A 22,409-nucleotide genomic window follows, 5' to 3' on the forward strand; every position below is an offset into this window, starting at 1 on the left:
AAACTGTTGGCTCGTTTTGTAAAAAATAAAAATAGAAAAACGCCTAACAGTATGTGAGGAATAAAATATACTGGTTTTTTAAACTTCATGGCACCAACTTGCAGTACCATTTGGTGGAATACCGCTGGGGACTGAAAACTTCAGAAAAGCAGACTTCCAAACAGCCTCTGGCACCTGACCTTGGTGTAGGAGAGGTCTGACTGTTCAGGTGAGTGAGCAGAAGTGAGTCCCAGTCATAACAAGCTGCACGAATATGGATGAACTTGTTTTTTTTCACTATTATTTTAAAGGGAAAGAGAGTTACTAATCAGGGTGTCACGAAACTGGTCCTTTCACATACTGCTGCTGACTTCATAAAGTGCTAAAAATCCTTCTGGAAAGCACAGAATCAAAAAATCCCATCTCTGGAGAGCAAGCCTAAAGAAATAAACAAAACAGAGATGAAGATGTAATGTTTACTGAGTACTTGGTAAGTGCCAGGCACCGTTCCATGTGCTTTGTTGGACTGCCTCAGTGAATCCACATGGCTATCCTTTCAGGCAGATACTATTCTGTCCTCATTTAGCATACAAGGCAACAAAGACACAGAGATTAAGTAACCTGCCTAAGATTTTCCAGGAAGTAAGTGAATACACTACATATATAAAACTGTTTGCTGAAGCACTATTTACAGTATTAAAATATTGGAAGCAACCTAAACGTCCAACAACAGAGGAACGGATAAGCTACAATGGTGCATGCCCACCCTGCCATGGAGCAGCATGCAACCACTAAAAATTACAGTAATCGCACACACAGCAAGATGGAAAATGATCATATAATAATGTGCAGAAAAAAACCAGGGCACAAAAGTACAACAGAAAAAACAACTCTGTAAAAAAAAAAACCAAAAAAAACCCAAAAAAAAACGGAAAAATAAGACAAAGGGGCTATACAAAAATGTTTATTTTTGCTCTAATACAATACACATTTATTCTGGGTTTTTGGGTGTGCTTTACACTTGCTATCTCATTTAGTCCTGGCAAAGCCCCATGAAGAGGTACAGTACTATTACTATTCCCAGTTTTACAGATGAGGGGACTGAGGTGCAAAGATAATCTGTCCAACGTCCAATTGTCTCTCAGTATCAAGGTAGTGTCATTTCAGGTGACTATTTTACTCCCACTGTAATTGTCCTCCATTTCCTGCACTTTTATAATGTTGATATATTACTTTTAGCATTTGTAAATAAATTCACGGGATGCATGGACAAGATGATCTGACAAGAGTGTGGCAGCTGAGTTAACTTTCACTAGTGCAAATCCACATGCTTGTATTGAGAGCCTATAAATGGATTCTACTAATCTCCAAAGGGATGAAATGTCATCAAACTCTGAATCTAACAAGGCTGGCCTGACGTGAAAGATCAGTTTGTATCCCTGTTGAGCTCTAAATATTTGTGTCATTCCTTCTCTTTCTGTACGTTCCACAAACAGAAAGCTCTTACATTTCAGATAGTAACTTTCTGAGAAGGATCGTACTTTACCAAAATGTAAAAGCAAACTCATCCAAATCCTCCCGCTACAAGGACAACTGCATGGAACAAGGACTGGGGCTTATTCCTCTCTGGATCCCCAGCTCCTTGTATACCGTCAGGCAAGTGGACGGCACATCCATAAAGGTCTGCTGAATTGAATTTCTCCAACTGTGGTGCGGCAGAACTAGCACAGCCTCAGGGAGAGTAAGCAAATGGGCTTATTACTCATTTCTCCAGAACAGAATGAATAAAATCATGGGCACAGCACAAACCAGCCTCTGATCCTAAGAATCAATTTTTCTTACCATCAGAGATCCATTTGCAACAGAACACAGGGATTGATAAAAACTGCTGACTTTTATTTTATACTTCTACTGATGGTTTTTTTTTTTTTTTTTGTCTTTTTTTTCGTGACCGGCACTCAGCCAGTGAGTGCACCGGCCATTCCCATATAGGATCCGAACCCGTGGCGGGAGCGTCAGGGGTTGTTATTGTCTGTCTTTTTGATTATAGCCACTGTAGTAGGTATGAACTGTAGGTGTCTGTAGTTTTGATTAGCATTTCCCTAATACTAATGATATTGAGCACTTTTTCATGTGTTCATTGGTCATTTGCAGACCTTCTTTGAAGAAATGTCTATTAAAATCCTTTGCCCATTTTTAATAGGTTGTCTTTATTTTACGCTAAGAATTCTTTACATATTTTGGATACTAGCCCCTTTCAGACATATGATTTGTAAATATTTTCTCCCATTTTTTAGTTATATTTGTGCTTTCTTGATGGTATTGTTTGCAGCACAAAAGTTTTTAATTTTTATGTAGTTCCCTTTATCTATTTATCCTTTTGTTGCTTGTGCTTTTATCTAAGAAACCATTTTCCAACCCAAAGTCACTCTTCCAAGAGTTTTATTGTTTTAGCTCTTACACTGAACTCTTACATCCATGATCCGTTTTGAGTTAATTTGTGCATGGTGTGCATTTGGGGTCCAACTTCATTCTTTTGCAAAGGGACCAAATAATATTTACTTTAATGAAAATGACCAAGGCAGAATTTCAAGGAGACAGTCTAATGTACCATTCAGAATGCATTCTCAAAAATATCTCCAGAAAAGACACTATACTGCACTAACTCACATGTGGAAGAGAATGAGATAAGGATAAATTGCTGATGTACTTGCTGACATAAATTTGAACCACTTTTTCTTTTCTGCACTTTAGAGAACACTGTGTTCTCTAGGCCTAGGGAGGGGGAGGGAGGAATCAGGTTCACTATATTGGTTCAGGAAGAAACGAATATCACAACCATTCATCCACTCATCAAATATTTACTGAGCAACCTTGTATATGTCAGGTACTATTTTAAAACACTTAGAGTACTATCTTACACACAGTAAATAATCCATAGATGTTAGATATTATTAGTTATTAATATCCCTTCAAGAGTGCTGCATTCTCAGAAACTAGCAAGTGACTGAGTACACAGAGTTCCAGCCAAGGCTTCAGCAAAAGCTCCAGCATGCCAAGCACAGAAAAACAGACTTCCAAATTCCTGAAATAGTCACCCCCAATATGCAGATCATCCAATGGCACTGCTAGAAGGTTTCAGATGGTATGACCATCACTGATAAATCTTAACAGTTTTCACTCCAGAGAAAAAGTTTCTTTACTGGCTTTTACCAGAATCCAGAAATGGGGATGTGTGCTCACACTTTAGAGTGCTGGCACCCATTGCTGGTTTCTTCCCCCCATGAAACACTCAACTGGCAACTGCTTTGTCTAATTCCTAGAAGTAGTTGAGCCTGTGTTCAGACAATCTGGCATTGAAAGAAACCAATTCTTTCTCTTACACCAGATTGCTTAAAGGTGTTTTTCATTCCTTAAGGACCTTAAAAGGCCAGATGAATTGGGGCTGTCAAGTTTCAATCCACCTGATTTTAGTATTCTGCTATTTTGATAGGCATTCTTTGTCAACCTGTAACAAGTTTTATAATTCTTACTGTTAACTGACAACATAATTCCACTCTGGAGAACATATCTAAGGTAGTTAGTGCCCCCCTTTGCCCCTTCCCCTACCAAAGTAATTCATACAGAGTGATTCACAGCAGCGCCATTAATAAAAAGTGGTTAAAAAAAAAAGCTAACCTAAGTGTCCACTAATCACTGAATGAGCAAATTGCAATGTCTCAACCTGAGAAAAACCTATGGAACCAAGAATAATATATAAAAATAATAAATAATAATGGCAATCATTCAGCACTCATTTATGACAAAGACCCTCTATAAGTTAGGTATAGAGGGAAAGTATCTCAACATAATTAAAGCCATATATGACAAACCCACTGCCAATATCATCCTGAATGGGGAAAAGCTGAAAGCTTTTCCTTTAAGAACAGGCACTAGACAAGGATGCCCACTCTCACCACTTCTATTCAACATAGTGTTGGAAGTACTAGCCAGAGCAATCAGAGAAGAGAAGGAAATAAAGGGCATCCAGATTGGAAAAGATGAAGTCAAACTGTCCCTGTTTGCAGATGACATGATCCTATATATCGGACAGCCTAAAACCTCTACAAAAAAACTGTTGGAATTGATAAATGATTTCAGCACAGTAGCAGGATACAAAATCAACACACAAAAATCAGTAGCATTTCTTTTCTCCAATAGTGAACATGCAGAAGGAGAAATCAAGAAAGCCTGCCCATTTACAATAGCCACCAAAAAAATAAAATACTTAGGAATTGAGTTAACCAAGGATGTGAAAAATCTCTATAATGAGAACTACAAACCACTGCTGAGAGAAATTAGAGAGGATACAAGAAGATGGAAAGATATTCCATGCTCTTGGATTGGAAGAATCAACATAGTGAAAATGTCGATACTACCCAAAGTGATATACAAATTCAATGCAATCCCCATCAAAATTCCAAAGACATTTTTCTCAGAAATGGAAAAAACTATTCAGACATTTATATGGAACAATAAAAGACCACGAATAGCCAAAGCAATGCTCAGCAAAAAAAAATAAAGCTGGAGGCATAACACTACCTGACTTTAAGCTATACTACAAAGCTATAATAACCAAAACAGTATGGTACTGGCATAAAAACAGACACAATGACCAATGGAATAGAATAGAGAATCCAGAAATCAACCCACACACTTACTGCCATCTGATCTTTGACAAAGGCACCAAGCCTATTCAGTGGCGAAGGGACTGCCTCTTCAGCAAGTGGTGCTGGGATAACTGGATATCGATATGCAGGAGAATGAAACTAGATCCATACCTCTCACCGTATACTAAAATCAACTCAAAATGGATTAAGGATTTAAATATACACCCTGAGACAATAAAACTTCTTAAAGAAAACGTAGGAGAAACACTTCAGGAAATAGGACTGGGCACAGACTTCATGAATACGACCCCAAAAGCACGGGCAACCAAAGGAAAAATAAACAAATGGGATTATATCAAACTAAAAAGCTTCTGCACAGCAAAAGAAACAATTAAAAGAGTTAAAAGACAACCAACAGAGTGGGAGAAAATATTTGCAAAATATACATCTGACAAAGGATTAATATCCAGAATATATAAGGAACTCAAACAACTTTACAAGAAGAAAACAAGCAACCCAATTAAAAAATGGGCAAAAGAGCTAAGTAGGCATTTCTCTAAGGAAGATATACAAATGGCCAACAGACATATGAAAAAATGCTCAACATCACTCAGCATCCGGGAAATGCAAATCAAAACCACATTGAGATACCATCTAACCCCAATTAGGATGGCTAAAATCCAAAAGACTGTGAACGATAAATGCTGGCGAGGCTGCGGAGAAAAAGGAACTCTCATACATTGTTGGTGGGACTGCAAAATGGTGCAGCCTCTATGGAAAATGGTATGGAGGTTCCTTAAACAATTGCAAATAGATCTACCATACGACCCAGCCATCCCACTGTTGGGAATATACCCAGAGGAATGGAAATCATCAAGTCGAAGGTATACCTGTTCCCCAATGTTCATCGCAGCACTCTTTACAATAGCCAAGAGTTGGAACCAGCCCAAATGTCCATCATCAGATGAGTGGATACGGAAAATGTGGTACATCTACACAATGGAATACTACTCAGCTATAAAAACGAATGAAATACTGCCATTTGCAACAACATGGATGGACCTTGAGAGAATTATATTAAGTGAAACAAGTCAGGCACAGAAAGAGAAATACCACATGTTCTCACTTATTGGAGGGAGCTAAAAATTAATATATAAATTCACACACACACATACACACACACACACAAACCGGGGGGGGGGGAAGAAGATATAACAACCACAATTATTTGAAGTTGATACAACAAGCAAACAGAAAGGACATTGTCGGGGGGGAGGGGGGGAGGGAGAAGGGAGGGAGGTTTTGGTGATGGGAAGCAATAATCAGCTACAATGTATATCGACAAAATAAAATTTAAAAAAATAAAAAATAAAAAAAAAAATAAATAAATAAAAAAAAATAAAAAATAAAAAAAATAAAAAAAAAATAATGGCAATCATTTTCTAAGTATGGACTATGAATGAAATAAGATGCTGGGGGGATTATTTATATATATTTTTTCACTGAAAACTTCTTTATAAGTTATTTCAGTTTTACAAGTAAGAAAACTGGGGCTTGGAAAGGTTCAAACACATCCAGGATGCTGGTACTCAAGCTGGTAAACTAGGAGGTGATAGTAGGTCCACAACCTACTAGATAAGTGACCTTAGGTAATATCTCTGGGCTTCAGTCTCCTCAACTGTAAAATGGGGTGAGGATACAGCACCCAAATGTGAGAATTAAGCTAGTTATCAATCAAAAGTACTGACAGTAGTTCCCAGCAGCCAATAATAAATGCTATTTTCTTCTGCTATAAGCAGTGGACTTCACTCACATCAATCTAGTGCATGTTCTTTCACATGCTGCTTGCCATTTTCACACGTGTTGTTTTTGAGTCTACCACTGACTCACTGTGACTGCATATATTTATTAACGTAAAGTTGCTCAGAGCAGAAATTCTTTCTTCAGTTCTTTATAGGGTATGGGATACTGATTCACTTGATATATGTTAAGCCAGGATCATTACCTAAAATTAGTCATTTTAATAGTCTGTACTTACATTAGAAAGTTCAAGGTGACCCTCTAAAATTTATTTCGTGTTCCTCTTCTGTCTACTTTAATGCTGACTTCTAAGAACAACTGAAGGATTAGAAAGCTTTCTCCTCCTCAGTTTTGCAGGCTCTCATTCTCCACCTACTCCTTTCCCACCCATCATTTACAATAACACTGCCATAAATACTGACCCCAGGGCAGTCAAAGTAATCTTTAAATACTATATAAAATGTAAGGGGTTATTATTGTTACTAGTAATGCTGATACATCTTGCCTCTGCCAGAACTCGTATAATAACATGGAAAGACATTGTTTTCTGGGTTCCTTCCCCTTCCTATCTCCCCTCCGGGAGAAATGTTGAACTTCACAGATTAGGGGCATATAATCTCTCAACGGGAAAAAGATGGAAAATGTCAAAGTTAAAAAAAGAGATTGGTGAGTAATGTGAATTTTGAAATATTCTGAGGGCTTCAGAGAGTTTGGTGGTTTGCTGCAGGGACAGAAATCCAATCAAATCAAGGATACTGGGTTCTCAGAAGTCTAGGAAAGGCAGGAAGAAAACATGCCTTTCATCATATTGCCTGGGGCAAGTCTCATACCTATACAAGAGATCTACCTGCAAGGCCTGGATTTATTTCTACCCTCACTACTCTGGCCTAGTTCTGGCAAAAACCTGCTAAAGATTGGTAGTAGCTTGAATGCTAAATTAAGAAGGTCTGCAAATAGGTGAAAGCAGTTATGTCATTCAATAAACTTTAGTCAATGTTCAGAATTTATAGAGAACTCCCAGAATCCACCCAACACTATGCTGATGTTGATTACACAGGAAAAAAAGATGACTGCTAGTGGTGTGGGCAAAGCAGAGAACAGTCCTGCATCTTCTCCCACAAGGTCAACACTTCACAAAAGGTTTCTGTTCCATCTTTTTTTCCACACAGGCGATTATGAGGAAGGAATGACCCTAATAAAGAGACCCTCTTTTCCCACACGTTGCACATAAGCCCAATCATTCTGGTACACAGCCATGCCCCCTGCCTCCCTTTTTGTTAAAAGGCAGGGATGCTGCCAGGTGAAGCTGGAGGCAACCAAAGACCAAGGTCATTTCACTTCCTTTCCCTTGAGTGTTGCAGTGACAGCTGTAGCTGTGCTAGATGCATTTTGGGAAGAAGACTGAAGAACAAGACCTCTAAGGTCTCTTTCCAGCATTAAATTTCCATGAAATCTTATCTGTTCTTGGATTCAGAGAATAAGTAAATGCTTTTGCAATGTGTGAGCACAGGGTTCTTTGACTCACACTTAAAAATGGAGAAAGAGGGTATTTATTTAAGAGAGTGGTTTTCAAACTCTTTTTTAAGTAGCAAACCACTTATTTTGTAAATAAAATCTTATGTGGAATCCTACTATACTAAACAGATGAATGTGGTGCTCCTCTGGTTGCAGCTAAGTGAGGGGCCAGGGACTCTATCCTCTCAGCTTGCCCTTTAAAGGAAACTCTGACATCTCCAAGGAACACAAATGAATTAAAGGGAAAGAGAAAGGAAGTTAACATTTAGATAAATAAATGAATGGGTAAGAAAAGAAACCTTTTCCTTAATGTGGAGGAAGAAAGTGGAGTTGGAAAATCACCACGTTGAAACCCTCCTAGTAAAGACTGGTTCGAGCAAGAATCATCAATGGTTGCTAAATCTAGGAGGGAAAGTGTGATAAGCAGCAAGAAGATATTTGCATGATCTTTACACAAATAAGGGAGAAAACACTGCTTATAATGGGGCAAACATTACTAGCCTGTAAACTTAAAAAAATGTGAATGCTGGGCTGGCTAGTTGGCTCAGTTGGTTAAAGCACAGTGCTGAAAAATGTGATGTCATGTAAGGCAAGGGAAGACTGAGGAAGTGCTCCAGATTAAAAGATAAAAGAGACACAGCAACTAAAAACAATATAGACCGAATTAATGATGGTTTGATTCACGGTTTTTTGACTTTACAATGCTGCGAAAGTGATGTGCATTCAGTAGAAACCGTACTTCAAGACCCACACAACCATCTGTTTTTCACTTTCAGTATAGTAGTCAATAAACAACATGAGCTATTCAATGCTTTATTATAAAATAGGCTTTGTGTTAGATGATTCTGCCCAACTGTAGGCTAATGTAAGTGTTCTGAGTACACTGAAGGTAGGCTAGGCTAACCTATAATGTTTGGTAGGTTAGGTGTTTAACTGCATTTTTGACTTACAATATTTTCAACTTACGATGGATTTATTGGGAAGTAACACCATCATAAGTCAAGCAACATCTGTATATGATCCTTGACTGGATTATGTCCTTGAGGAAAAAAATGCCATAAAGGACATAAAGGACATTATTGAGACAACTGACATTTGGAATAGGGATTGCCAACTTGATATAGGCGTTGCATCAGTGTTAAACTTCCTGAATTTGATAACTGTACTGTGGTTATGTAAGAGAAACAAACTGAAGTATATGGCCTAAAGGGGACATGATATGTGGTACCTACTCTCAAGCAGTTCAGAAGAAAATAAATACAGTGTATTTACATATACAGAGAGAGCAGTAGTTCTCAAAGTGGGATCCCTGAAGGAGCATCAGCATCACAAGGGAACTTACGAGAAATACAAATTCTTGGGCCTCACCCCAAACCTACTAAATCAGCTGTCTGGGGGTGGGGCCCAGCCATTTGTTTTAATAAGCTCTCCAGGTCGTTCAGATGCATGCTAAAGTTTGAAAACCACTGATATGGAGAGAATGAGAAAACAAATATTAAAACTGGTCAATCTGGGAAAAGCATATATGGGAGTATTCTATATTATTCTAGAAACTTTTCTGTAACTTTGAAATTGTTTCAAAATAAAAATTAACAATAAGAACAAAAAAATTATCCTAGGACAATAAACGAGGGCACCTCAAAAAGTCTGTGGAAAAATAAAATTAAAAGATAATGCAAATCTTTCCATGAACTTTTAAAAGTACCCTCGTAGGTAGAGATGCGGAGAGAAGACCTTAGAGACAGGCAAACAAATCGCAAGGTTACTGCAGTGAACTACACATGAAGTGATGGAATTTAGAACTAAGATTGTTGTAATGCCAATGCAGAGTGAGGAGCAGATATTAGCTCTTAAATAACGAATCTCCTTCTTGAAGAAAATGTGGGCATCAACAATACTAACCTGAATAGGAGAGTCCAGCAATCTCTATAAAGAGGTCTTCTTCAGAAAAGCTTTCAGGGAGCATGAGGAAAGCAGTAGTCACAGCACTCTTCAGATTTTTATCAAGAGCTGATCTAAGAATGACATTCTCATCCATTGCTAAAATTTTCACCTGAAAAAAGCAGAACATTCAGAAGAGAAATTCCAGAAGTGGAGCATTACTCAAGCCATGGGTTTAAATAGGCACTGGAAATATTCCAAACTCTCACCACTGAAGAACTTGGAATATTAGTACAGTTGTCACAAAATTATTCTAATAAGTAATCCCAGAATCTTCTGTTTTATGCCACAGAGAAATTATGACACAGGAAAGGATGAAAATGCCAAAGAAAACAAAATATTCCTCTTAAATGAGAAAACTCACTATGGATTTTGAAAAAGAATAAATGCCCTTTGGGAACTTTATTATTTTTTAGTTTTATCATCATCTTGTTCTTCACTTAATTTTCTAGTGGACTAAGGCATTTTACTTCTTTAGTACTCACCTCTGTTCTTGCCCATATATAACCTGGGCAGTTCATGCTCTATGCTCTATCTCGTGATCTCAAGATACACTGATTTGAACTTGAATAAAGGAAAAGGAAAAAATATTAGCTACAGTATAAAAAGCATGGGTTTTGGAGACAGGTCAGAGCCCAAGTCCAGGTACTTAAGGCTCAAGTCCAAGTAATTACCAGCTGTGAGTTTGGCCAAATCACTTAAATTCTCGTAACTTAAGTCCTCATCTATAAAAAGAGGATAACAGATTTGCATCAGAGTTGCAACAAAGACTGAATCTGATAATAAATGTAATGGGCCCAGAATATTAGTGACTGCTTCTCAATAAAAAGGGTTTTTCTCCTAAATACACAGCAGAAGCTGTTGTCTCTGACTTTCCCTAAATCTATTAAAATACAAAGAGCTCCAGTCTGTTCTGAGATTCTTGGTTTTAAAGATCACAGTGTAATTAAGAAAATGTGCTCAAGTCCAGCTCCACATCTTATTAGCTCTCTTTCTATGGGCATAAATCCTTATCAACAGAATGGGGTTAAGAGAAGCAAGCTAAGGTTGCTGGGAAGATGATATGAGATACTGCACACAAACCCTTAGCTGAAGTGAGCTTCCTTGTGTGTTTCTTGGTACACAGTGCAAGAGTTTCTTGGGGCCAGGGGTTCTTGCCTTTTGCTAACAGCATCACCTGGAGGGCTTTAAAACACTTATTTTGGGGTACAACCACCAGAGTTTCTGCTTCAGTAGACCTTGTGAGGCCTCAAAATGTACATTTCTACGAAGTTCCCAAGTCATGCTAATGCTGCTGCATCCACGGAGCACATTTTGAGTACTGCTCTAAGATATATACTTAGAAGTAGAAGTATATACCTTAGATTGCTCTTCAGAGTGGTAATATCAATTTATACTCCCACTATAATCTTTTAAAAATATTATGCTGCTTCTGACTGATTTTCTATACCAAGGAAAGGGCTAGAAGTCCCTAATAAAGATTCCCATATATCTGAAATGTATCCATCTCTAAACCATTTGGTGCTGTCAATGAATTTTCTTCCTACTCCAGAGAACAGGGCATAAGTTGCCTTACATTTGTCAAATACAGATCTTTTCAGACAAAATGAAGATGGCAACATAAAAGATACCATGAGAAACTCCAAAATAAAATTTTATCAGAAAACAAAGAGGAGAATGATGTGTATCCCAAGATATAGTTTCTCTCTCTCTTTTTTATTCCTTATAAAAAGCAGTATTTAAAACATATAACTATTTTATAAATCAGGGTTAAGAAGCTAAATTTTATCTTTTACCTTTTTTCCCCTACTTATTTCTAAAGTAATATTCATAACATACAAACCTCACAGATGGAAGGTAAGTCACTTGATTCAACACCACCTTCTCCACCCTTATAATTATGAGGATTTAATAGACCTTAATTAAGCCTTTCAGCACTTGGGTGAGTTTAGTATTACTGCAATCATCTGCAGAGATTAAAACCAAGGAACAGCCTAGGAACATAACTTGCTTAAGGTTGCATAATGAGTCAATGGCAAAAAATCAGGGTAACACCCTCACACTCGGCAAATTCAACTTTAAATATTTTGAATTATTCGCATAGTCAGGGATCTGTTCTGGTTAAGTTCTTATCTTGAAAGATGACTGAAACAAATTTTGCAGTCCTACAATAACTCCTATGTTGATATTCCTGCAATAACTTTCCCAAACCTTGTATTCCATATCCAATCACAGACATAGGAGGGCAACCTCTTCATCTTACTGATGAGGAAACTGAGACCCAGAGGGGTTGAAGGATTTCTCCAAGAGAAGTCTTGGTATACCACACCAGGACCCTGTCCCCTGACTCGCCCAGTGCTCCTTCCACAACCCTGTGATGCTCTGTACTTCCACACTCCCTTTCTTCATCCTCACTCACCAGCTCCTTCTCAATAATTCTTTGCCCTCCCTTTTTTTGGTGGCTTTTACAGAAACTCAGTGAAATGAGAAGCTATTTTGAGATGCTAATTCAAAGATACAAAGAAAAGAATAAGTTGGGGAAATTTCCCTAGTTAACAAAATACCACTTGTTCTCCAAGAAAGTTGTTCTACTTAGGCTGTAAGAAAGCAGTCTGTTTGCTATTTAAGGTTAAGAGAGTGAAAATAAAAGCATCCTTACTCAAAGGAAAAATGTCAGTTCGGAAGACTCTGCTACTGTGCTGATCTGGTTCTTCAACGAAAGGTGAACTAGGAACTTGTCTCAGCAGCACTGTTATTTGTTGTTCAGAGAGAAAAGCCAGTGAACTCTTGGGACACTGCCAGAGAGGCCTGGGAAAAAAAGAAAGTCCTCAAATTTGTGAATAGCTGTTTGTATCTTACTGGGAATGCTCTGACCTGAACTGCATAGATAACATCATCACTACTGCCAGGGACAAAATCTTTAGTGGAGAGAGGAAAGGGCAATGCTGGAAGGGACTTTCAAAGGACTGATTTGTGAGTACCTTTCAAGACAGAAAAAAGAAAAAGTCACATGTGGTCTCCTCCATTAACAGTCTACTTGAATTGGAAAGAATGAAATTTTAGTCACAAAGAACACAGTCCTACCTAGTGTTCAGATACTCAACCACTCACCAGAACTTTTCTGTTCCAAATGACCAGGAGGTTTAGCTGTTCTAACACTCCTTCAGTATCAATTGTCATTGCTTGAGGATGAAGAAACAATGAACATTAGAGCTGGATGAGATCTTATTAGTATCTACCAGCTAGACTGTGGGCTCTTTGAGGATAAGCAATGCGGTGTCCTTTTTTTTTTTATTATTCCTTTGGCATACACAGAGAAGAAACTTAGTTGTCTTTTGAATAACTAAATGAAAGGTTCTATCTTTGCATTTCAAAGGCTAGGGGCCCATACATTTGCTTACAGCAGGGCAGAGCCAAAACTAGTAAGCCAGTTTTCCAATTCCTAGTTCAAGGATCTTTATACCACTGGGATTTTTCTATCCACAAAAAGTAAATCAAGAAAGCTACAATATGATGATGGATGCACAACTCCGTAAATATACTAACACCAATGAATTATTTACTTTAAATGGTTGAATTGTATGATGTGTGAATTGTATCTCGATAAAGCTGTTATTAAAAAATAAACCTACAGGGGCTGGCAGGTTGCTTAACTGGTTAGAGCATGGTGCTAATAACACCAAGGTCCTGGGTTTGATAGATTGCTATGTTGGCCAGCCTCCAAAACAAACAAACCCTCCCCCCACAAAACCCCTACATTACTAGCAAATAAAAGAGAAAATATATTACAATGAATACATTAAAATAAATTAAAATCCTCTTAACAAGGTGGCAAAAATATAAATGCTTTAAAAATTCAAGCAGAATTATCTACACTAAAAACAAGGTGATGCACAAAAATCCAAAATTATGTTAAATTAATTAGGGAAATTACTATTACTATTACTTTAGAGTTTTTTTGACTTAAAAATACTGGCCACAATGTTCTATTAAATAACTTTAAATTCCATGGTTCTTTACTTGGAAAAATATTAGTAACTGACTCAGAAACTGAAGGCTGTGCTAGAAATAAAAACAGGGTATCTCAATTATGAAGTGAGTTAATGGTAAAGTATGATAAAAATTTAATTTACAATCAACTTTTTCCAGAAATGTCCATCTTTTTAATCAAGATACTCATTTACACATCTTTTTTAAAAAGACTTAAATTGCTAGTGATTGAGAAATTCAGTTTGCAAGATGGAAGACAATTCTGGAGCTTTAAACAATATAATTTAATGTAACTCCTTTAAAAACACATAAAAACAAAGAATTCATTCTCATATTCTCATAATTCTTTCCCATGATATGCAATCATTTTTCTTGTTCAAAATGCTACCACCCTTTCTTTTCATCAGATTTGTTCAAGTTCGATTAATATTTGCTGCCACCTAGAGGTAAAAATAGTTTGTTGAAAGATAGTTATCACTGGAAAGGCTCTGATTAACAGTTATTTCCACCAGAGTGGGAAATGGAGGCAAGGGTGGGTGGGAGAATTAATGTGCCCATTTATCATTTTCTTTTTTTTTTTCCTTTTTGCCATTTATACATTCAATACTTTCAAATGATTTTTAAAATAGCCTAATTTTCTTGTGCTGGAAGCTTAAAAAGCCTGAGGGATAGTCACTGTTACCAATGTTTACTTCTCCAAGTTAGCTGAGAAATGCACAGCTTTGCATGATATGAGTACAGCTGTTACTTCTTGTCTTGAATTGCTGTGTTTGTTTTATAAGGATATGTAACATTTAGATGAAATCTAAGTTCATTTACAGTACTTACATTCTGAGATTTCATGGCATTTTAGGTTTCTAAAGCCTATTTTTAAGAAATTTTGAAATATTCCAAGCATAAAGCATAGTACAGAGAATAATACATTTTCACATTCAATCTCACTGTGTCTCAAAATAACTGAGATAGGCAAGTTCAGAGAGAAGGCAAAGATCATTTTCTGAGTGTCTATTAAGTGCCAGGCATTTTATCAGACTCATACACAGATGAGAATACCCTAGGCTCAGGGAGTTTCAGTCAGAGGTGCAATTCACACAGTTAGGAAGCATCAGAGCTGGGATCCTAACTCTAGATCTTTTGGATTCTGAACACTGGTGTTCTTTCCAGCATTTCCACTCTGCTTCCAATTTTCAAAACCTTTGTGATGTCGGCAGGACAGGTACTTTTATCCCCATTCTACAGATGAATTACTGAGGTTCAGGAACATAAAACAACTTGCCCAAGTTCTTATAAACAGCTAATAAGTGGCAGGAATGAATATGATAAGGCTTCTAATTACATGTTCATTGTTCTTCCCATCAAGCTACATATTTTGTAAATTAGAAAAAACCTGGCCATACATGCCAGCTGCCAAAAAAACCCCAAATAAACAAAAAAAACCAACTCGTCCTCCCCTCAAAAAACAGGAAATAAAATGAATACTAACAAATTTTCAATTGCATTTATTTGTTCAATTATGAGCTTTCCTAGTTAATCAGCCTAGAAATGAGAAATTCATTTATACAGACATGAATTATTTCAGTAAGCCTATTGTTTCTGGACTTTGAAAAACTGTTTTTACTGAAGTAAAAATTACATGCAGTGAAGTGCCCACATCTTAAGGGTATACAGCTTAATAAATTTTTACATATGTATATACCCCTGTAACCACTGCTCAAATCAAGTGTTTCTGGACATTTTAATGAGGTACACTATTAAATTTTAAGCCCAGGTTCAAGGCAAGTGAATCCTGACAGCCCATGTACATCAATATTTATAAACAGATTTTTATGACATAAACCAAGTGCGCTAAGATTGTATAGATCTCTAATTTTTTTTTTACCGTTGCTGACCATAAAAGTAGAAGCAACACAGTCACTGTTGTGGGATATACTTGAGAACAAAACATGTACCCTCTTTTGGGGCCCAAGACCCTCTGACAGCGTAGTGAAAACTGTGACTGTCTAAAATAGTTCTTAAACTAGGAAAAGACCCTTTCTCAGAAAACAGACCATGTATCTGAAAAAAAAAGAAGAAATGTAATATTTGCAAATACTTGTTAAAAGTACAAATCCCCTCCCACTTTTTTTTTTTCCCCCTATTTTCTGTGTTTCTTCTGTTTGTATTGAAGCTCAGGGAGAAGCCTACTCCCTACAGCCTCCTCCAGTGTCCCAAATGAGGTAAGAAAGTAATAACAGGACATCACCACTGGCCTGAGGAGGATAATAAAAGGGATCAGAATGACACCCTGCCTTGGAATGACTGCCTGGTTCATTCATTTATCCAACAAATAATTACTGAATGCTTACTATGCACCAGGCATTGTCCTAGGAACTCTCAGGAGACATCAGTGGACAAACAGTGCCTGCATGGCACTCATGTTCTAGAAGAGGAGATCTGGATGGTACTGACAGCGGCTCCACTGTGCACCTCCTCTGCCATCCTAAACAGACTGATTCTGAGCCTGACTCAGTCAGACAGCTGAAGAATCTTTAGAGAGAGGGCAGCAGTAGTGTGGGTATTCTATGATCTGTCTTTTACTACCGGCACTTCTGACACCAAGTGTGTGGGTTTTTTTCCCTCACACCAACCAATTCTCCAACTCTCCAGACACATTCAACTCTGACACTATCTACCTGGAGTTAGAGTCAGATCCCACAGGTTAGTGACTCAGTTCCACAATACTGCCCCCACTTCAGATGCCAATCACAAGTCCAGGTGTCTTGTACACACCAGCTATAAATTGGTGAGTTCTCATGACCCCCTCCTCTGGTCAGATTAATTTACTCAGGAATGCACTTCACTTACATTTACCAGTTATTTTAAAGAATACAACTCAGGAACAGCCAAATGGAAGAGATGCACAGGGCAAGGTATGGGGGAGGGTAAGGAGCTTCCATGAGCCTTCAGCACCCCACCGCGCCGCACCTCCATGTGTTCATCAACCTGAACCTCTTTTTTAGGGTTTTTTTTTTTCTAATATTTATTTGTTTATTTTTATTAGCTCCCACATATGAGAACATGTGGTATTTCCCTTTCTGTGCCTGGCTTATTTCACTTAACATAATTTTCTCTTAGTTCATTCATGTTGCTGCAAATGGTCATATTTCATTCTCTTCTACTGTTTAGGGGTTTTGATGAAGGTCCTACTACCTAGGCATGAGTGATTAAGTCATTGGTCATTGATAATTAACTCACTCTTTACCCCTTCTTCCTTTCCGAGAGGTGAGAGGGGATAGAAAGTTCCAACCGTGTAATCACGGTTGGTTCCCCTGGCAACTAGCCCCCATTCTGAAGCTACCTAGGCGTCCATCATGGGCTGGCTGGTTAGCTCAGTTGGTTAGAGCCAGGAGTTTTAACACCAAGATCAAAGGTTCTGATTCCCACACCAGCCAGCTGCCAAAAAAAAAAAAAAAAAAAAAAAATAGGGGCCCATCAAGAGTTATTGCATTAGCATAAATTCAGGTATGATTGAAGAGAACTTGTTATGAATAACAGCAGACATGGTTCCTACCCTTATCACTCAGAAATTCCAAAGGTTTTAGGAGCTCAGAGCCAGGAAACAGGGACAAAGACCAAATATACATTTCTTATTATATCACAATCATAGGGATATCTGGATATTGTCTGGCAATGAATTTTATAGGGAGTAAGAGGAGTCTGAAACTCACTTCCATTTCGTGGAGTTCCATCTCATTACAATCACATGATCAAAGTAAGGCCAGGTTCAGAGAGGAAACCCTAATTGTGGCAGCCTACGAAACACTCACCGGTTTTTGGAGTCGTCCAGCAATATATAAGTTATTCCAGTTCAGGAGATCTTCAATCAGAATACTCGTGCTAATAACTCCGTATTTGATAAGCTATAAAAGAAAGGAAATGGGCAAGAAAAAGAGCAAAATATCAAGTTGCAGCTTATGCAAGTACAAAATATAAGAAAATAGATCAAATTCTTGACTATAGTAGCACCCTAATTTCCAAAGCCACACAAAATGCCTACCTTTTGAAAACACATCTCCACCAAAACCTTTTAGAGATTTAGTGTCCAAGATGGATTTGGCCCCTGTATGAGTCTGTTTTGTGTTGCTATAACAGAACACCTGAGGCTGGGTAACTTATAAAGAACAGAGGTTTATTTGGCTCATGATTCTGGGAGAGTTGCATCTGACACGGGCCTCGGGCTACTTCTATTCATGGCAGAAAGTGGCAGGCAGCCAGCAGGGACAAGGAGATCACATGGCAAAAGGTAGCAAGAGAGAGAAGAGGTGCCAGGGTCTTTTAAACAACCAGCTCTCACAGGAACTAATAGAGAGAGAACTCACTCACTACCCCTCCTCCACCAGGGAGACCATTAATCCATTCATAAGGGATCCACCCCCATGACTCAGCTTCCAGCACTGCCACATTGGGAATCAGATTTCCACATGAGTTTTGGTGGGGACAACACATCCACACTCTATCATTTTGCTCCTGGACCCCCACAACTCATATCTCTCTCACATACAAAATACAGTCATTCCATCCCAGCAGTCCAAAAAGTCTTAGCTTGTTCCAGCACCAACTTAAAAGTCCAAAGACCAAAGTCCAAAGTCTCATGTGAGACAAAAAGCAAAAGTCCTTCCAGTTGTGAACCTGTAAAAATCAAAACCAAATTTATCTACTTCCAAGATGCAATGGTGGAATACATGACCATTCCAAAAGGGAGAAATAGGCCAAAAGAAAGGAGAAACAGGTCCCAAACAAGTCCGAAACCCAGGGGGGCAGGCATTAAATCTCAAAGCTGGCAAATCATGTGCCTTGACTCCATGTTCGATGTTCTCTGCATGCTGGTGTGGGGGTTGGGTCCCCACATCCTCTGGCAGCTCTGCTCCTATGGCTTTCCTGGTCTCAGGTGATGCTTTAGCTCTCGCAGGCTGACATTGCACGCTGGTAGTTGCACGGGTCTGGGGTCTCCACTAGACATGGCACTGATGGGGTCTCAAGGCTCCACTAGACATGGCACTGATGGGGTTTCTCTGCTGCAACTCTGATCCCACATTTCCACTCAGCATTGCTCTAGTGAAGGCTGTCTGCGGTGACTCCGCCCCTGTGACAGATCTCTTCCTGGGTCCCCAGACTTTTTCACAGATCCTTTGAAATCACAGTGGAGGCTCCCAAGCCTTCACAGCTCTGGCATTCTGTAAGCCTGCAGAACTAACACCACATGGACACCACCAAGGCTTCCAGCTTGTGTGTTCCAGAGCTACACATCCGGCCACACCTGAGGCCAATTTAGCCACAGCTGGAGCAGCCAAAGCACCTGGGATGCTTGTACTGGAAGCAGCTTCCAGAGGTGGACCTGAGCAGTAAGCCTGCAGAGAATGCCTCAGTCCTGTTTCCCAAGACCATTTTGTCTTCTAGGCCTTTGGGCCTGAAATGGAAGGTTTGGCCCCAGAGGCTTCTGCAATGCCCTCGGGGCCCTTTTCTCTTTCTCTTGATAATCCCTTTTCTTTGTACTAATCTTCTTAGTTAATGGTTGCTGGGCTTCCCCATTGAATGCTCTCTGCTTCTCTACCACATGGCCAGGCTGCAAATTTCCTAAATTTTTACACTCTGCTTCCCTTTTAAATTCTGGTTTAAAAGAATAGGCTGAGAGCTATTACATAGCCATGCAGCTTCCCTAATGCTTTGCTGCTTAGAAATTTCTTCAGCCAAATGCTGTGGTTCACAATTCCTAAGTTCCAACTTCCATAAAGTCCTAGGGCATAGAAACAATGCAGCCAAGTTCCTTGCCAGTTTACAGCAAGAGTGATCTTTGCTCCAGTTTCCAATAAACTCCTTCTGATTTCTGAGACCTCCTTAGAGTGGTCTTTACAGTCCATATTTCTATCAGCATTCTGCTTGCTACCATATAACCAGTCTCTAAGACATTCCAAACTTTCCTTTGTCTTTTTGTCTTCTTCTGAGTCCTCCAAACTCCTCCAGCCTTTGCCTAACACCCAGTTCCAAAGCCACTTTCATATTTTCAAATATTTGTTATAAGGAACATCCCACTTCTGGTACCAATTTTCTGTATTAGTCCATTTTGTGTTGCTATAACAGAACGCCTGAGACTGAGTAACTTATAAAGAACAGAGGTTTATTTGGCTCACAATTCTGGGACAGCTGCATCTGGCACAGGCCTCAGGCTGCTTCTACTCATTGCAGAAAGAGGTAGGCAGCTGGCAGGGACAAGCAGATCACATGGCAAGAGGAAGCAAGAGAGAGAGAAGAGGTGCCAGGGTCTTTTAAACAACCAGCTCTCGTGGGAACTAACAGAGCAAGAACTCACTCACTACCCCTCCTCCCCCAGGGAGAGCATTAATTCATTCAAGAGGGATCCATCCCCATGACTCAAACAGCTTCCAGCACTGCCACACTGGGGATCCGATTTCCACATGAGTTTTGGCAGGGACAACACATCCAAAATCTATCAGCCCCTAAGGTACATGAGGTGAGGTAACACTGTTTTAACTTAGGTCCATGTGATGGTAAAGGCAGAATGGCTCTCAGATGCTATCTAGTATTGGTCCTCAATGGAGTGGAAATAAAAACCTCATTCTTCCCCATAGATTGTTTGAGAAGCAATGATTTAATTCATGCTCCTTATCTGAGAAATAAAAAACCTGAGGTCTGGAGAGAATGACATGCCCAAAGTGGCACCAGTAGTAGCAGAATCAAAACTACATACCAGAACTTAAGTCTGATCTTCCAATGTTCTTCTAATTACAAAGTACAAGAAATTTTAATTCTTTAATTAAAAGTTTTCACTGACATCCTTTACATAGTGAATTTCTCTTTTGCTATCAACTATTTCAAACACTTTAAGAATTACAAAGTAACATCCAAAAATAACATCTTTTTATCAATGCTAAACACATGGAATTATGGTCAAGCCCATTTCAATAATAATTTGTATAATCCCTGAACACAGATTTCCCTGGTTACAAAGTCCTATTTGCATCAACAATATCTTCAGACCCACTTTGCTGAACTTCAGTATCCAAACAGGCTGCAAATATCTAAAAAGTAGCTAAAGAATTTCAATTAAAAAGTACAGTCCCTTTGGCATATAATTATGTCCAAACATTTGGTTACTGGAGCTTGTAATATTGTTTAAAAACTACTAATTAGAGATAGGCTCAGCATAATATTAATTATGGAGAAAGAGCAAAGCTATGTGTTTTGCATGATGGAAGTAGAAGTGGAAGGCTGTGCTGAGTAACTACCTTCTTCTCTCCACTCTGGTCACAGTTCCGCAGAAAGCGCTTTTTGCTGCAGGCAAGTACCAACTGGGAGATAACGAGAACACCACTGGCCTGGAATTTGGGGGACCTATCACTAACTAGCTGCATGACCTTATGGAAGTCATTTTCTCTCTCTGAACCTTGGTTTCTTCATTTGCAAAATGCACGTGGAGCGAGACTGGACCTCAACCAGAAAAGCAAGTATATGGCCCAAAGGGTATGCAAACATTACCAGTCAATCACAGCACTCATTCTTCAACCAAGTTCAGATAGGTCTTCAAGTCCTTCTCAAGTCAGTCCTCCAACCTCCTGCCTTTTAAAGTGTGGTCCTTTAACCAGTAGCATCAGCATCACCTGGAAGCTTGCAAAAACTGCAGAATCTCAGGTTCCATCCCAGGTCAACTGAATCAGAATCTACTTTTCAGAAAGATCCCAGATGATTCAAATGCCTGTCAAAGTCTGGCCTCTCTAAGCAATCGGCAGCAGAGTTGGCACAGCAGGTGAAACGTGTATGTCTTCCCTAGGTCCACTAATTTCTAGGAGGCATCTGATTTAGACCCTCATTAGTCCTGGTAGGCTGGGGTCCTGCCCAGCTCTTGGCAGCCCTCTTAAGAGACTGGGGTGATTCTTCTGAAAGACAGTTCAGCAGGTCATCTCATCTGCTCTCCATCACCCCTCTGCCAAATACCACCCACCTGCTGGCACCAGGAGGTTCCTGTTCATCACTTGGCATCACATGCTCCCAACCACCTGATACCCTCTTCAATTCCAACTTCTTCCTGGCGATGTCTGCTCCTCCTTCTAGATGAGATTAATCTCCACCCAATCCTAAAAGGGACTGCCTATTTCTCCCGTTAACCAAACCACTGGTTCTCAAAGTGTGGTTCCCAGAAGAGCTGCTTTAGCATCATTTGGAAGTCTATTAGAAATGCAAATTCCCAAGTCCCATCCTAGACCCACTGAATCAGAAACTCTGGGGGTGGGGCCCAGCAATCTGTGTGTCCAAGAGCCATGTGTGGGTACCCACACATAGCATCCAGGGGACATCAATGCGCACTAAAACTTGAGAACCTCTTGACCAAAGGCAAAGAATAAAGGCAGTAACACCCAACCATCTTCTCACACTGCAGTAACAACCAAGGGGAGATGAGGACTCCAGTACCTGCTCTGTTCCTGGGTTTAAGACATCCAGCAGCAGTGTGAACGTTGCCTGACTGTAAGAACATACATATGT

General features: G+C 39.2%; 1 protein-coding gene across 5 annotated transcripts in view; it reads right to left on the reverse strand.

Moving 5' to 3' along the window:
- TAMM41 (TAM41 mitochondrial translocator assembly and maintenance homolog) overlaps positions 1 to 22,409 on the reverse strand; it is a 55,613-nt gene that overhangs the window by 30,265 nt on the left and 2,939 nt on the right. For 4 of the 5 annotated variants that reach the window (XM_063115014.1, XM_063115015.1, XM_063115012.1 and 1 more), the window contains 2 exons: positions 17,681 to 17,773; positions 9,846 to 9,996 (listed from right to left, as the gene is read on the reverse strand). In XM_063115014.1, the coding sequence (XP_062971084.1) occupies positions 9,846 to 9,996; positions 17,681 to 17,773 (244 nt within the window). Of the gene's footprint in view, positions 1 to 9,845; positions 9,997 to 12,543; positions 12,693 to 17,680; positions 17,774 to 22,409 lie in introns of those variants that run through there. The other variant, XM_063115016.1, reaches the window with a different exon arrangement.

Source organism: Cynocephalus volans, chromosome 11 (genome assembly GCF_027409185.1).
Source record: "Cynocephalus volans isolate mCynVol1 chromosome 11, mCynVol1.pri, whole genome shotgun sequence".
Classification (NCBI taxonomy): domain Eukaryota; kingdom Metazoa; phylum Chordata; class Mammalia; order Dermoptera; family Cynocephalidae; genus Cynocephalus; species Cynocephalus volans.